At 36.8% G+C, this 17,400-nt stretch overlaps 1 protein-coding gene across 10 annotated transcripts in view; it reads left to right on the top strand.

Moving 5' to 3' along the window:
- DTNA (dystrobrevin, alpha) overlaps positions 1-17,400 on the top strand; it is a 298,087-nt gene that overhangs the window by 216,943 nt on the left and 63,744 nt on the right. For all 10 annotated transcript variants that reach the window (XM_012725854.1, XM_012725851.1, XM_004683835.2 and 7 more), the window contains 5 exons: positions 4,147-4,232; positions 6,770-6,924; positions 11,937-12,042; positions 14,248-14,414; positions 16,934-17,058. In XM_012725854.1, coding sequence (XP_012581308.1) covers positions 4,147-4,232; positions 6,770-6,924; positions 11,937-12,042; positions 14,248-14,414; positions 16,934-17,058 — 639 coding nt within the window. The remainder of the gene's footprint in view (positions 1-4,146; positions 4,233-6,769; positions 6,925-11,936; positions 12,043-14,247; positions 14,415-16,933; positions 17,059-17,400) is intronic.

A 17,400-nucleotide genomic window follows, 5' to 3' on the forward strand; every position in this document is an offset into this window, starting at 1 on the left:
GTGGCAGACCTCTCCTGACCTGCCTGCTGCTCCCCTCAGCGGTGTATTTTATCAATCTGCCGGTTCTGCTCCCCACTCTGTCCCTGGTGAATCCTCTCACCACCCCTGAACCTCTGGCCTGTATCCCAGTTCTGTATGCATAAATAAATCTTTAAGAAATAAAAATAAAATTAAATTAAAAAGTAGTATTTCCTTTCCAGACAAATTTTCCCTAAAAGTAACTTCTTAGATAAAAGAATCAATGAAAGCTCAGCCCATTGTAAAGAATTACTCATTTTTTAAAACATTGAAGTATGTGTTTAAGACAGAACTCTTCAAATTTCCATATGTATTTTAAACAAATTGTTTCCTGATCCATTTTCAATCTATTGTCCCTTAGGAAAATGTGAAAACATTCTATGAAAAAACAAAACATAAAGAAGGAAAGTAAAAGAAATGTTGACCAATGAAGCAAATTCAGTTTGTACCTATGATAATTTGCTGATTGTCTTAAATATTCATTTAGATATTAATTAAATACCCACACAATAATTTGAGAGGGTATTTTTCAATATCAAGTTAGAGCAGAAAATTAAAATTTGCATTAGCAAAAGCTTCAGGGTAAATGACTTAAAAATAAGATATAGTTCATTTATGCCAAATGATATTTAAAGAAAATAAAAATAAAATTAAGTAAAATCTCATTTTACTTTTAAAATGAAATTATCCTTTTAATTAAAAATAATTGGGTAATTTTTTTTTTTAATTCAAGCTTGTATTAAACACTTAAACACTAAGGAATCAATTGCACTAGCAGTTTCTATTACAAAAAAAAAAAAAAAAAGCTTATGTGGCTGAGTGATGGATTACTGATTCTGAGAACCTCCCCAGCTCTAGCAATCAAGGTCACAGTCAGTATTGCCCAGGAAATGGGAGGCTGCTATCACCTTTCACAAAAGCTAACCAAGAACACAGGCTTATAGTGCTCTTCCTGCTGCTGCTCACTCTGAGGCCCTTTGGCCCACAAGCACTGGGACAACCTGTGTTCTTCAACCAACCCCAGCATACCTGGCAGCCTCCTGCCTTCTGACTGACGGCCAGCCTCCCACCTGTGCTGTGTTCCCACTCTCCTACAAGTGTGGTGTGTGCAGATCACTGCAGAACAATGTGCTTTCCTGCTCATTTGCACAAGACTCCTGGGAGCTTCCTGTTACCCATCTTCATCAACTTGGCTTCCACTTCCTCGACACTTCCAGGCAACAAGACTCCTCCTTGTTTCCTGTGATGATGCCAATTCTTGTTTCATAACCAAAGTTTGTTGTTAGGATCCCAAGGTGATTTTGTTTAAGGAAAAGCCTTTGGTATTGAGATTCTTATCAAAGAGCTGTAGAAAATCTTTCTCTTTTCCCCTGCTTTTCCTCACTCTGTTACAGCATCCTGAAAATATTCTTTTAAAGTAACCCGTTTATATTTTAGTTTGAGGTGCTCCCATTCTCCAGGGTGGAGCTGGCCATTTCCATTCATTCCTTCAGCTTCTCCTATCCAGTGGCAAGCGGCAGGAGGTGAGCAAGGCCTGAGGTCTGAACTCACCCAGTACTGTGTGCTTACTGTGACCTACATTCCTGCGTCCCCCCCTGAATCTTTCCTCATGACAGGGGTCACATTTGCAATCTGGCACTGTAGCTTGCATGACAATAGATTCCACTAGCCTAATTTCACCCTTGAGTTCCTGCAAAACTCTCATTGGGCTGCCCTCCACTTGGCGATTTATCTAGATGGATTATGTCAATTTGGCAAAATAGCTCCAATACAACCACTTTTGGATTTAATACTATTAATCTTGCATTTCCTGAAACAATACAGGATTAGTGATCCCCCACTGATCTTCTTCATTTAATGCTAAGGTTGAAGAATTTTACCTGTGAGCTGTCATAACTTCACCCTTTGGAAAACTGTTCCAATGTCATCTGTGGTCTTTTCCTCTTAAGTTAAATCTCTCTGATGCATTGAAAGAAATGTGTATTGCTCTTGAAGTTTCATATATAATATTCCTCATTTTCTTTGCATTTTAAACACTTTATCACTGTATTGTTCCTATTTCCTTTTTCTCTTGGTTTGGATCATGTTACCACTTAGCATATGAAACTGTTTCCTTAAATAAAAAAGCATTCGATATTTCCAGTTATCCATGTAATTGGGAATACAGGGACATGGCAAAAAATTAATGAGAATTTTTTTTACAAGCATTGCATTTTTATCCTTGCTGCCTGTTCTAAATAGTAAACAACTTAATGTGAGGACCTTCAAAATCCTAGGAGTACCTATTATAATGATTAATAGCCATTCATTAATACAAGAAATTTAGTGTTCACTAACTCTGAGATATACTGCAAGGTACTGGGAATTCATCTAATCCAGAAGCCATAGTCTCTGCCTCAAGAATCTCACCATGTGGAATCAAGGCACATCTAGACATGTAAATAAATCAAAATTACTCAGTCTGATAGGTGCCAAATAATAGGTCAAAGTGTAGTGAAAAGCAATTGTCTTGCATTTAGGGGGGAAATGTTTTGAGAATAGAGTGAGTGGTGTTACTGAGATGGGTCAGTAAGACTGATGGGTGAAAGAGACATAGGCAGAGGAGGGAGGAAGGACAGGGACAGGATTCAGTGGACTATGGAGTGGAGTGTACAACAGAGTTGGTAAACAGATCAAGTAGGAGAAGGCGGATAAAGTTGGACTATATCCTATAGGCAAAAGGAGACAGTAACTGTTTTAAATAATGAACTGATACATTTAACTGTGTGAGGTGAGTGTACAAATTGAGAGAACTCTGAAGAAGTTATTACTGTGTTAAAGCCAGAGCTGGTGAAGCAATGGCAGTCAGAGTGGACATAACAAAGTTTTAAGTTGTGTATTTGAGTCCCTCAAACATTGGGTTCATTGTGAACAGGGAAGGAGCCTACCCTAGGATGCATTATTAGATCACTATATATATGGTGAGTCTGACAACCAGAAGTAAGACTGTAGAAGGTCAAGGTCAATCAGGGTAGTGTCAAGGTGGGTCTGAGTATTGTGGGAGGACTTTGCAAAGATCATCATTTAAATATTCAACATAATTGGCTTGATATGGAGTGTCAAAGTGAGGATTCCCAATTAATACTTACTGTAAGTCTTGTTCTCTGATTTAGAAATATAAATGGGAGAAGCACTAGCTTTGGGTTCAATGAACTTTGCACTCTGGCTAGCTCTATCTCAAGGTACTACACTGAGAATGATAACAACAAAGATGAATGTAAACTCTCTCTGAAGTCTAGTAAGGAACAAAGACACCATTATTCTATCTTATTCTTTGAATATGTCAGATGAGTCTTAATCATATAAATGATTTATTCTGTATACCAAACCCTTGTCAGTACAGACTTTATTTACCTCCCGGCAACTTTATTATTTTAAATAATCCTTGATCATTCTTAAGAGTAACAATCATCAAAGAAATTAGTTACTAATATGGTCTAATTCTGATTCCAAGGATATAAGAATAAACAATCTTCCAGCTGGAAAATCACTTAGCTGAACTGTTATACTTTTTATAGTGTGTCCTTTAATAAAATACTTTGTGAAGTTGTTTATATTTCTTGAATCAATGGTGATTAGGCAATTCTTTTGTCCTTTAGGTAAAAGAGAGCTATCACAAAGAGCTCTTATTTCTGTCTCTTAAACATACCAACTTCCCTTGAAAATTAAATGTATCACATAATTTCAGAAGCCTTGTGGACAGTAAATAACAGTGGAAAAAATGTGATGAAAAAATTCCTCATATTACCCTAGCCAAATTCAGGAATTCTCTGACAAATAAAAGAGGATTTTTTGAAGGCTTGCTTATATAAATTTTAGAAACTGTGGAATCATTGTGCTTAAAATCATGTTGCCTTAAGTGATAAAGTATAACATGAAGATTCTGCCATCTCCCATACAAGGGGAAGCATGGAATGGACAGTTTTTGAGAAATGTGTGTTCAATTGTATTCATAACCTTTTCTAAAATGGTTGTGTTTACATAATGCATGCAACTACAATGTCCTATGGTTTCTACAGAATAGAAAAATGTCAAACCTGTTATTGGAAGTTCTCCAAATGACATCTTTTTTCTATTTTCATTAAACAGGGAAGGTCATGGTAAAATTTCAGTATTTGCTGTCAAAATGGCATTAGCCACACTCTGTGGAGGCAAGATCATGGACAAATTAAGATGTAAGTGACTCCTTTGTCTCTTTGTTTACTCCTCCTGTACACTACATTTTCCTCTCCCCCATTTGTGCCATGTTCCCTGCCCATTGTGGCTTTGCTCCTTCTATGAGAGTCAGTGGAAACACAAAATACATTGATTTTTTGAATTTATGTAGCAATACTTTCATATTAAATAAATGCTAGTGAAATGAGCATAGTATTCTTATTACTTATAACTTGTTGAGTATCACCAAATAGACTACTTGTGATATTACAGTCAGATATACATTCTTTTGATCTCATTGTACTGTAGTGTTTTACAGGGGCATGAGGGCCATGTGAGGTAACCACTCTGGCATTAGGGAATCTAATGCCAAAGTTCCCACACATTTCCTTACTCATCTCAGTCAGTGCTGTTCAAATCACTGGAAATTCCAAATACTCCACAGTAAACATTGCCAGGGTATAGGCATGAAAATTGCATAAAGACACTGTTCACTAAGAATTAACTAGACCCCAATACAAACAGGATAGCTAAAGTACATGAAGGATATTGGGTCTTTATATAAATTTTGCCACTAATGTGGTAGAGCTTTTTAAGAAAAGGTGGATGTTTATTTGTATTATTTGTTTTAGGTAAAGAAACTGAGTCTCAAAAAGTTATAGGAAATCACATAACTAAGATGAAATCAGGGTTTGAACCCTGACCTTTTCCCCTATACCAATGGTTCTCAAATTTTAAAATATATAGGATCACTGATGGGCTTTTTGAAACATGAACTCTACTCCCAGAATTTCTGATTCAGTAGACTTAGGATAGGGATGGAGATAAAAAATTCACTACTTACTAGTTAAAATGATATGTATGCTATGGTTTAAAAGAAATATGTCCATTGAATCCTATCCCTTAGCTTAAATATTAGGTATTTTTGGATATAATGCTGTGTAAGGGAGAGCACTATCATAGGAATTGGGAGTCTAGGTCACAAACCCAGAGATAGCTTTCTCAGAGTTCCCTCATTTCTTTTTAAAATCCTAAGTGGGCATTAATCACAGCTTACCTTGAATCTCAATAACCTGACCCTAGTTTGGCTGTTGCTTAGGAGAACTCCATCAACATAAATGAATTTAATTTTAGCTTTAGGTTTGAGAACAATTGTTGTTCTCCCTTTGCTTTTGCTCTAGTTAGAAATAGTCTCTAAATTCTTTCATGGGAGATTTTAAAGGCCCACACTATTTTTCAAAATATTCCCTGTCCTAGAAAATCCAAACTTAGGAGATCACAAGGCTGACCCAATTATAGTCAACTAACCTGGCTAAAAGCACACGAGATGGCAGCTCCATTCAGAAAATCCATCTTACTTGTCTCACTCCCCTACCCCAGGATTGTAATCTTTGAGTTTCTACAGTTATAATTACATATGGTTAGTTTTTTGTTTGGTTTTTGCTATTGGCAACTTCTTTTTGTCTAAATATAGTAAAACATCAGAGACAAAATTTACTAAGTAAGCAACATTGTGAAGGTAGACAAGAATATTAATTTTGTCGCTAAGAAAGATTATAGCCTCATAATTGACAGATATTAGAAACACAGTAGAAACCTTTCTAACTGGAATATTTAAAGGAAGTCAGAGCAAACTCTCACCCTCAACATTAAGCCCAAAATGAGCAGAGGTAGCACACTGAATTTACAATTCTGTCCCAGCAGCTGGGCTGGCCTCGTTACACTCTAACATGGTGATAGACTATATAAAAGCAAATGCTTTCATTCCAATAGTGATTTCCACAGAGAATTATAAAGTGCCTTGGGAAATTATGCCATTCATATTCATTAAGTGCACATAGTGGCAGAAACTGAAGACCAGAGGAGACTCAGGGAAGTCACAGGCTCTGCTGAGAATAATACAGACCTCTGGCTCCCTCATTGATCATCCACAAGCCCAGGCTTCTTCTCACTCCATGAGTCAAAAGACCCTTCCCAGTAAATCAAATTTCTTCTACTCAGAGCACTATGATTTATAGAAAGTTTTCTGCTTCTGTGGGAAGTTAATCAAGTGTTTTTGCTACATCTTTATCCCACTGCCTTTCATTTTCTGTATCTTAAACCCAAACCCCAAAGTGTTAGTGATGATAGAGCAGGGTAAATACATAGCTAGACAGATATACAGACACAATCTATTGTTGGTATAAAATTCTCGTATGTCTCAAATGTGAAGTCAGCATATTTCTCATATATTTAAAACTTCTTCCCATTAAGTTCTCTATGAATTGATCATTGATGTCAAGAAAAATGAGATGTTCTCTGTTTTAACAGAATGTGCTAGTTTTACCCAAGTTCCTAGCCCATGCTATATGCCAGACTCCTCTATAAAAAGACACCACAGAAAAAAAACAATGCCAGGAATGTCTCAGCACAGAAAATTAACTTGTATATTATTTTTTCATAAAATCTATTTTGTCACTATTTTTGTTGTTGTTGTTATTTGCAGCAGATATGTCAAACTAAAACAGTGGGAAATATTTACATGTTGAATAAATCTCTTTCCTTTTCTTTCCATTAGATATTTTCTCAATGATTTCTGACTCCAGTGGGGTGATGGTTTATGGACGATATGATCAATTCCTGCGGGAAGTTCTCAAACTACCCACCGCGGTTTTTGAAGGTCCTTCATTTGGTTACACAGAACAGTCAGCTAGATCATGTTTCTCTCAACAGGTAGGGGGTAAACATGTCAAAGGAAGTATCTCTCAAACAGCATTTGCTCCCTCTACTGCAAACATGCACAGGGTAGTTTCACTGCCCTGTGGATAAAGAGAGTCCTGGACCCTCTATGAATTTCACAGGCCTTTATTGTGGGACCAGGTATACAGGCACGCGAGGCAGGAAGGCTGGCTGTAAGGAGGCAGGCATGAGTCAGGCAGGCAAGCAGGCAATGGAGCCCTCCAATGCCCCAAAAATACTTTGCACTTTCTCTGGCCTCTCTCTGGTGTTCTCTCTGGCATTCTCAGTTTTGTATCATCTCCTGATCTTGCCTCAGAGTGATTCTCCAAGGACACCACCTTTTATCCATCCCTCCAGGCCCATGTGTGTGTTTGCAGGTGAGCAGGCCCTTGCTCTCTGGACCCTCTCATGGAAGGAGTGCAGACTGCAGGTGTGGTCATAAAGGCTGGCAGAGGAGGGCAGAAAAAGCCTAATAACTTCACTTACCCTACACTCTTCTTCTGTATGTGATATCAAGTCATTATGTAGACACATTTTTCTTCCTGTTGCCCAGTGTATACACTAGCTGTAATATATCTTCCAGCCTCTACAAATGACCCCAAGCCAGCAACTAACTCAACGCACCTAGTGATAATAATCACAGGTGGTGTTTACTGACCATCAGCCAGGCAAACTGTCCTAAGTTTGTTACTTACATTGTCACTGAATCTTTAAAACCCTATATCCTCTGTATCAGTATTATTCTTATCATCACTGCTTATCAAAAAGAGGTTCTTCCTTCAGCTGCACATGAGACGCAAGTCTGAACCAGCACCAAGCTTTACCATGTTCAGCAAAGGAGACAAGACTGCATCACAGCATGACCTGTCATGACCCAGAAGACCCAAAATACAAACATGTGTCTGGCTAAATCTTCTTCAACATGATGCATTTGGGGTGCAGAGTGACCTGTTTTAACTGGGGGTGGTACACATTAGTCATGGGAAGCTTCTTAATATAGAGTTCTGCGTGCCCCGGACTGCATGAATTTATAAATCCATCAATTAAGTCTTTCTTTATAATATCTTTTAAATCCAACCAATTATGTTCTCCAAAATGATCTTTTATTGGGGCAATCAGAAGAAGAGAAAGGTGGAGTGCGGGGTGGAGTGGGAAAGGAAGTTCCCAGTGGAACATGGTGAAGGATTATTGGGGCACTGGTAGTGACATATTATGAAAATACTAAAATACTTTTAGAAGGTTAAACCTATATCAAATACAATAATGTAAAACACTTTACCTCAATAAACATAACTTGTAAAAATAAAATAAAATGATCACTTAAAAGGATCCTGGTCCAGCTAATAACCTTGTCATTTGCTTACTTGGTCATCTAGGAGGTCAAGAGGATCTCAAGAAGTCAAGGTGCCTTGGATTTATGTAGACTCATAAGCGTATCTATGCCACCATAAGGGAAGGGTGGTTTGATACACTAACTGCTACTCTGCTGCTGTGGCATCTGATCAAGGAGGTTGTTCTGCCCATTTCCACTTCCCCCACCCCCAGGCTGGCTTGGGTGCCTTATCTCTGCTCCTAACTAAAGCACATCCCTTTTTATATTTCTCTTTGGGGTTGTGAGATCAGAATGGATCCTGTTACCTAAGCCTCCTTCTCTACAATTTTTCACCCGAAAGTTCTCATCAAACTTCATATCTTCTTGATTCCACCTTCTAGAAGTTTCTCAGATCTCTTTCATCCTCATCATCTGTTGCCTGACATGTTCTATTAATCCCAAAGATCCCTCTGCCTCTGGATTTGTGTATGCTTAATTCTTTGTTGTATACCCTATTGCATTTCAAACTACTTCAGATCCTCATCTGAAAAAAGGAATTTTTAAAAAGTCCCCAAAATGCATATAATAGATAAGAATGCAGAGAAGATGAGGTTTTCTCTCTTCTAAGAGATGCCCACCTTCCCTTATGGCCATGTCATTCTCCTGCTTAGCAGCCTACACCACATACAAGTTAAATCTCCCTTCAGATTTTATTTGAAACCCTGAGCCCTTCTTTCCTTCTCCCACTCATTTCTCAGCCACACCGGTCATTATTCCTTTCCTCTCCACCATACTATTTCTTGAATCTACATTTTCCAAGTATTCCATCTTCATAGTCCTCTGCATTTCTTACTACCAACTCCTTTTTCTCGCCTCTTTCTCATCATTTATTCAAAAAGCCTCTCAATAGCTTCTATCTTAACCACCTTTTTATCTTAAAGGTCTGATCCCTGAAAGGCACACATTAAAATGTCACTATAGTAAACTCCACTCACTTAAGTGTTAGTCTTTTTTTATTTTTTAACTGAAATTGACTTTTAAAATGTTATCTATTATTTCCAAATAAAATCTATTAACTTAATATTTTCAACTTCACTGCTTTCCAACTTTTCTTGACATTCTAAACATAGAATTCTTTGTGTTTTTTGCTATTCACAAGGAGTTTGTTTAATTTATGCCTTGCACCAACCCTGTAAACTAATGAAGAAAAAAAAAATATTCATTTTTAACAATATGAATTGGATAACTGATGAGTACAGGAGAGCTGGATCTTAAACTCTGCTCTTCTAACTCCAGGTCCAATCTGTTAAAACTGCTGGTGTTTAATTGTTATTGTTTTGCTTTTTTAAAATGTGTTATCTGTTCATATGAACAAATGTACAAATGGTCCATCCAATGAATTGTGACTAAATTTATTCTATCAGAGAAACAAGAATAATTTTCTTAGTAATAGGTTTGTAGGTATATAGAATCCTCAATGAATATTCCAATACTTCAGCATATTTCTCATTCAAATTTCACTAGAATAATGGGAACTTTTAAACTTTAGTAGGACTTCTGTATTAAAAATTCCTTTTGAGATATCCTACATGCTGTGTCATTATATAATCTTTTATACCCTCCATGATGAGAGATTTATTAATGTTGAAATCAGTAGGTGTTTTTTGGGAACTCTCAGTGATTTTTAGTGGTTGTGAGTGGTCAAAATGAGTAAGAGCATTTGAGTTACAATAACAAGCAAAACAAATAAAAATAGTAAGACCAATTTATTTTTATGCTTCAAAACTGGCTGTAACAGCAGTTCAAATGATGGAAATCCAAAATTGTTTGAAATTGTTTCATAGGAAAAAAAGTCCAAAGTCACCCCAAGTGATAGTTTTGAAAGTGACATTCTTTTAAACCCATAGAGTATGGCAGCTATAAAAAATATATATCATATTACTTGTACACAATCTATATTGAAAAAAATGTTAAAACATCAATCCTATTGAAAACTTGAACTATTCAGTATTATGAGGAAAGGCTAAACTTGTAAATATCTGTTAACTGAAAAGCTTAATTGAAGGTTACCAAAAAGCTATAAATTATAAGGACCACTATAAGCTCTACATCTTGAAAATACACTGTTGCACAGCTATTTCTTAAATAGTATTTAAGGCCCTCCCTGGTGGCGCAGCGGGTTAAAGTACTGCACTAAGAAGCTAAAGCCACTTCCGCATGAGTTCGATCCCCGCCTGCCGCCTGCCCCGGAGGAGATCCACATGGCGTGGCAGACCTCTCCTGACCCGCCCGCTGCTCCCCTCAGCAGTGTACTTCGTCGATCTGCCTGTTCTGTTCTCCACTCTGTCCCTGGTGAAGCCTCTCACTGCCCCTGCACCTCTGGCCTGTTTCCCAGTTCTGAATGCATAAATAAATCTTTAAAAAAAATAGTATTTAAGAAAATACACTATTGCACAGTTGTTTGTTTGTTTGTTTTCAGATTTATTTGTTTATGCATACAGAGCTTGGGTATAGGCCAGAGGTACAGGGGCGGTGAGAGGATTCTCTGCAGAGTGGGGAGCAGAACAGGTGGATGGACAAAGTACACTGCTGAGGGGAGCAGCAGGCAGGTCGTTGGAGAGGTCTCCCTCCCGATGTGGGTCACCTCCAGGGCGGGGATTGAACTAATGCTGAAGTGGCTTTAGCTTCTTAGTACTGTGCTTTAACCCGCTTCACCACCAGGGAGGACCCTATTTAGAACTGTTTTAGCTTAAAAATTGAAATTATCCATCTACTTTAATATTCTAGTTCAGAATTTCAGATAAAATAGTGATTTTGCATAAAGACATGCACTGCTTTTAAAAGCTATTTAGTCATCTAGATAAATAGTAGTCTTAGAATTCTATATAGAAGTTCTAAATATTTTTATTAAAATAATCAATTCTTTTTTAAGAATTCTTTTTTTTTTTCTTCCATCATTACTAATTTTTGAAGTGCTTGATTTTTCTCCTCAGGTGTAATCAAGCTACTATTACTATTGTAATATCACAAACTGGTTTAACTTTTGATTGTTGTCATTTTGAAAGAAACTTATAGACATAACACTTCTGTTTTCTGTATCAGAAAGTACCAGGATAATAATACAAATTCAGAATGAATTGAGTTGGAATATATAGAAGGAAAAAGGGATTTTTTTTTAAATTTATAATGTTCTCTTTTGAAAGGGAAGGTTCACGGTCTCCTAATAGGATCCTCTGCTAATCTTGTATAGCAGAACCATTCATATTAGCCAGGAAATAGAAGGATGTTGAGGAAGCTTGAAATGGAAGCTTTTCTATCAATTTAGAAGATTGATATGATAATTGTAGAGTGTGAAGTAACATACTGCTCGGTAACACTGTAAAACGAGGGTCCATTCTTCATCTTTCTCATCATTTTCATAATGTCCCTCATATATGAAAGTGATGCTCTCAGAATTGCTTTTCTCCTTGTGATAATGTTGATTCAGCCTCAGTGGAAATAATCCAGTACTATGGGGGAGGGGGATAAAAAAAGCAATCAATATTTTAAATTTTGAACAAGTTTCAAATTGCTTCCTCATATATTAGCGGTTCATTGAATATTTTGTTTCTTCAATCTCAAATGACCTTTATAGTGGGTAAGTTAAAATTATTCTTTGTACTAAATTTCTATGGTCTTTTTTTTTCTGATGCAGAAAAAAGTCACATTAAATGCTTTCTTGGACACGCTTATGTCAGATCCTCCCCCTCAGTGTCTGGTCTGGCTGCCCCTGCTGCATCGACTGGCAAATGTAGAAAATGGTGAGTATTTTCTACTGAGAAAAGGCCCTTTTTAAATCCTTGAAAACAGACCTTTAGTCTGTAGTGCTAAGCCAAGAAAAGTCTATTTAGAAACTCTAAGTTATTTTAATTAAAATATTTAACTTTTTCATATTTATTTTCTTACATTATTAGTACTGTTTAGACATGTATAGAACTATATAGAGACATTCATATAAATTAAATAGATTTCTCCCCTCACTGTAGTCACTGTAGTTCTCCTACCACCATACATATTCCATCGTGGTGCTCCATCACCACAGTCCCTTGTGCTTCAGTTTTGTTTACAATAGAACAAACCACTGTCCCAGATCAGCATCGCTGATGTGCACCAAAACTTTATGAGTGTTGACTCTCATAAACTTATTAAATCTCTATGTGAACCTCTCAGTTACAAGTCAGTTTTGACTGAAAGACTTGGTAAACCAGAAGTATCTCAATGAGGAATATGATACTTTCTGGTAAATACCTTAAGTACAATATTGGTATGAAAGGGGCTTACTTAGACATTCAGCTAGGAATAGGTGGAGGTCATAGGAAAAAAAATTACATGATGACCCTTTGATTGTCTTTAGTCATATACTCCAGACTGTAAGCTTTCAGTGGTTATAATTATGTAAAAGAATAAGGTAAGTTTTGTAATGTTTGTTTTTATGAAGGAGATTTTATCTCTAATAAAAGTAATTACTCTAGCCAAATATGCATGAAATGTAAGATTTAAGGAAATATAAACACAAACAAATTCTGTGCCTCCATTTAATCTTTAGGTGTTCTTGTGTATTGTTTAATTTAAGTCTGAGATCTCCAGACTTAACTAGAAAATGACTTATCCCAAATCTGGTAAAAGAATCTTAATTCTGTGTATATCCTTAATATGCACTGAAGTTAAAGTTAACTTAATTTTCCATTCAGAATTTAGAATATGCCTTTACTATCTCTTGTAGTTAAGAGTTATAAATTTATCTTGTTTTGCTCAGGGAGGAAAATTTAAACAACCAACTCAATGGTTGCTCTGTAATCACTACCAATTATAGATTTTTTTTTTTTATGCTTACCCATCTGCAGAAGCAAAGAGCAATCAAGGTCTGGCTTATGCAGGATAAGTTCATATTACTATTTGCAGTTCCAGAGCTAATCATCTTCTAATCATAAAGTTGTAATTTCATCCTTCTCCCTCAGTATTTCCTGTTGGAAGAGATCAGTTTCCTAGACATTGTCCCAGATCAGCTGTTTATAGAGTCAGGTCTCACCCAGCTTTTCCCAAAAGCCAGAAGGAGCATGTGATACTTGCTTAAACAATAATGCATCCAGAGCTAGTTATAAATTTGTTTTTATAGTTCACTTTTCATCATTATTTATTCTTATTAAAATTGTTTTCACTGGCTGGGAAGAACTTTACCAAAGACAAGAAATGTGGTTGTTATTTAATATCTTGAGATCATAACCTATAGATAATTACTTGGATTTAATTATTTGTTAGATTCAAGTCCCACATTTTTCACCTTACCTGCTTTCTAATTCAAATTTCCTTTCAAAAAAAATTTAATTGTCTCTTGAACTATCTGAATGAGAACTGTATTCAGATCATTTACACATCTTATTGGGCCCAGTCCATTTTCCTGACTGGAAAGAAAGAGTCTTCTGTTATTCATTATATAAACCCACTAGCCATTCCATTTTTTTTTTTTAAGATAACTTAATTCTCCCAGTTTTTCTATTCTCTCTTCATTTCTCTTTCTTTGATCTTCTCATTTTTGTTTCCCTAATGTTTGCTCTTTACTCACTGGACTGTCTGGTGTATTCATCCATTGTACTTCTGAATATTCCAGTGAGCTGTGCTAGTCTCCTGAAGACGAGGAACAGTTTGAGGGGAATGGCAAGTCTGTTTGGATAATTTATATTCTCATAGTAAGAAATAGGAGTAAAAAGAACAATGGCATTCCAGATATTTATTGTTAAAAGAACATCCACCCTCCATACAATTTCCTTTCTTCCACCTATACAGACATACTTGGAAAAGGTAGTAGGATTCCAGGAATAAATGTCATACTCCTCTTGGCCAAAATTAACTGTTATCTGAAATCATGACACACAACAGAAAAAAAATGCAACTCCCATCAGGCTCTATTTTTCTTATTCTGATTCATACTTTTGTTTTCTTTTTTCTTCATTTTTTCTCCCCCTTAGTCTTCCATCCAGTTGAATGTTCCTACTGCCACAGTGAGAGCATGATGGGATTTCGCTACCGATGTCAACAGTGTCACAATTACCAGCTCTGTCAGGACTGCTTCTGGAGGGGACATGCCGGTGGTTCCCACAGCAACCAGCACCAAATGAAAGAGTATACATCATGGGTAAGGCAATGTCTAGGCAGAACTGACAGGTGGATGAGTGCCACCCAGAATGCATGGGAGCATGTGGAGAGTAACAAAATGAAGGCGCTAACTTACCTTGTGCTCAAACATGCTCTCCTGCCCCTTCCCATCCACCCCTCCTTACTGGATCACTTACTTTATTGGATATGAATCCAGGGTAGCTTCCTGAGACTTAAAATATAGGAAGATTCGGGCCCTCCCTGGTGGCGCAGCGGGTTAAAGCACTGCACTGAGAATCTAAAGCCGCTTCCACATGAGTTCGATTCCCGCCTGCCCCGGAGGTGACCACATGGTGTGGCAGACCTCTCCTGACCCACCCGCTGCTCCCCTCAGCAGTGTACTTCATCCATCTGCTTGTTCTGTTCCCCACTCTGTCTCTGGTGAAGCCTCTCACCGCCCCTGAGCCTCTGGCCTGTACTCCAGTTCTGTATGCACAAATAAATAAATCTTTAAAAAAAAAAATATAGGAAGATTCTAGTATGTTACTTCTGGAGACACAGGTAATACAGTACAGATTTAGATAACAACCAGACAGTGAGCACCTTCTGGAACATTATCTCTTTATTACAGTTAGTTAAGTTATTACCAAGTTTTGTTTTATTTTGGGGTGAGAATAGTTTAACCATTATCATTAGTTTCCTTGTTCTTAGATTCTGGAGTTCTCTTAAGTGCATGACTGGAACGTAAAAATGTGTGAGAGTGAGGACTAAACAATGCTATTCCATTTCACTTTGGGGGGGGGAAGGGGAGATTGGGGCTATGTTAACAGATCATCCTTGCATGAATAGTGAGTTGAGAATCATTGCTAAAGGTAACCTGTAGGGTCTGCCCATGTGGTAAATATAGTCTCCAGAGAATGTGGCATTAAATCTAATGGAGGAATTTGACTCTTGGTGAACTTACTGTTCAAATGGTTGCCAGTTTGCTGACCTCTGTCCCAGTTCAACAGCAAGATCAATTCCAGTGATATTGTTCTTGTGCTTCTGTGAAAGTATTTCTCCATGTATGAATCAGTTTCTGTGGTATGTAAATAGTTCTATCATAAGAAAATGCAAATTGCTTAGTTTTTCTACATCTTTATGCATTTCAATTCACCTAAATGAGTAACTAAGTGAAAAACTTCCAGTTTTTTAAAAAACTTTTTCAGAATATGTGTTTTAAGTCAAAGTGTTCTTTCTAGGAATTGTTATTGGGAATGACTATTCAGAGTAAATATAATTTTTAAGCTCCTTTTCAAAGTAACAGTTTTTCACTAAGACATTGGATACCGAAGCCTTCATGCTAGCTTAAATACACAACACTGGCATAACATTTTCACAGACTAGATACACTAACACAGATCACAAAATGTAATTTAATATGAAAATAGGAGTCTTATTGTCTTATTGTCAAATTTCAAACATGTTCAGTCCCAAATCTTAGAGGGTTGGTGTTTGAAGATTAACCATTTTTTATTACTGCTTTATGTAAATGCTAACATCACATAAGAGTTTCTTTCTTGAAGATTATGAACTTTAAGATTATATGGCAGGGCAATGTCTTTAAAATGCTGGATCCTCAAGAGTAAAAAAAGGGCACTAGTGTTTTTAGTAGTATCGTTGCTTCTGTTTGAAGTGTCCTCAAAATTACAGCTGCCAGCAAAAGCCAAAGAGAGATTTCTGAAACAAGCTTCTCTTTCTTAGCTTTTAAATAATGAGGTCAAAGTCACTTCATTATACTGCCAATTAAGGACTCTAAATGTAAAAGAAAATGACAAAATTATACATGACTTCTGAATGAAAGGAAATGTTGTTATATGTGGTAGATTTTTTATATATATAATTTTGGCTGTGAAATTTTAAGATAAACATTCCAACCAGTTAAATGAAAAGAACAAGCATGATGCTCTGGGGAGAGCATGAATTTTAAATGCTAAGAATTCAGATGGCAATTCACTTTGAACTAGATATATGCAGCCATACTTGAATCATTTTCCACTTGGATTGCTACAAAACTTGCTCATCTCTTCCTTCCACTCATATCCCCTACAAACTGGCTTTTATTCTTACATAAGAACAATCCATCAAGAATCAGATTTGATCCTCTCCCCCTATACTCCAAACTCTTCACTGTCTCCCACTGCATCAGTACTTCACTGTCATCCCACTGTCCTTGATGGTCATATGAGGATTTTAAAAATCTGCCTCCTACGGTCCTCTCCAGATTGAGGTTTTGTCTTCCTTCCCTTTGTAGCAGCTACTTCCTTTATCTGGAATTAGCTTCCTAGTCCCCTAAATGTTTATCAGAAGGAGTTGCACTATTCCATTATGTCCCAGTCTACTGACTACTTCCTTTCATTGCAGAATTTTCTGGTTCCAACACTCTACTGCCAGCATAGAGGGTAGACAACGAAGTTTTCTTGAGTGAATGAATCAATTAACCAATCACTGTGAACAAGTCACCTGATAAAATATTATTTAAATATTAATCGTTACCACATCTACTTTTCTTCTCTCCAGAAATCACCAGCTAAGAAGCTAACTAATGCATTAAGCAAGTCTCTGAGTTGTGCTTCCAGCCGTGAGCCTTTGCACCCCATGTTCCCCGACCAGCCTGAGAAGCCACTCAATTTGGCCCACATCGTGTGAGTATCTCTACCCTCCAGAGGAAGAGACATCATTTTTCACTGATATATGTGCAATTTCATATTAGCTGTTAAGGATCAAGTTTAAATTTTCATTTTAAAAAGAGTGAAAGTAATGTCTTGGCAATTTTTTCTTATAGTGGTATGCATCCTTCTTTCCCCATGTGCAAATAAAATATGCAACCAACACTAAGTTATTCATCTAGAGCTGGGACATACTCAAAAATCAAAGTTATAATGAAAGATGGATGTTAGTGGTGTTTGCACAATTGGACATTAACAATTAATGAAATTACTATGGTAAGAAAATTTTAAAGCACCCTGTAACTCTTACATGTGCTT

Source organism: Condylura cristata, unplaced genomic scaffold, assembly GCF_000260355.1.
Source record: "Condylura cristata isolate star-nosed mole 26May11 unplaced genomic scaffold, ConCri1.0 scaffold00016, whole genome shotgun sequence".
NCBI lineage: Eukaryota > Metazoa > Chordata > Mammalia > Eulipotyphla > Talpidae > Condylura > Condylura cristata.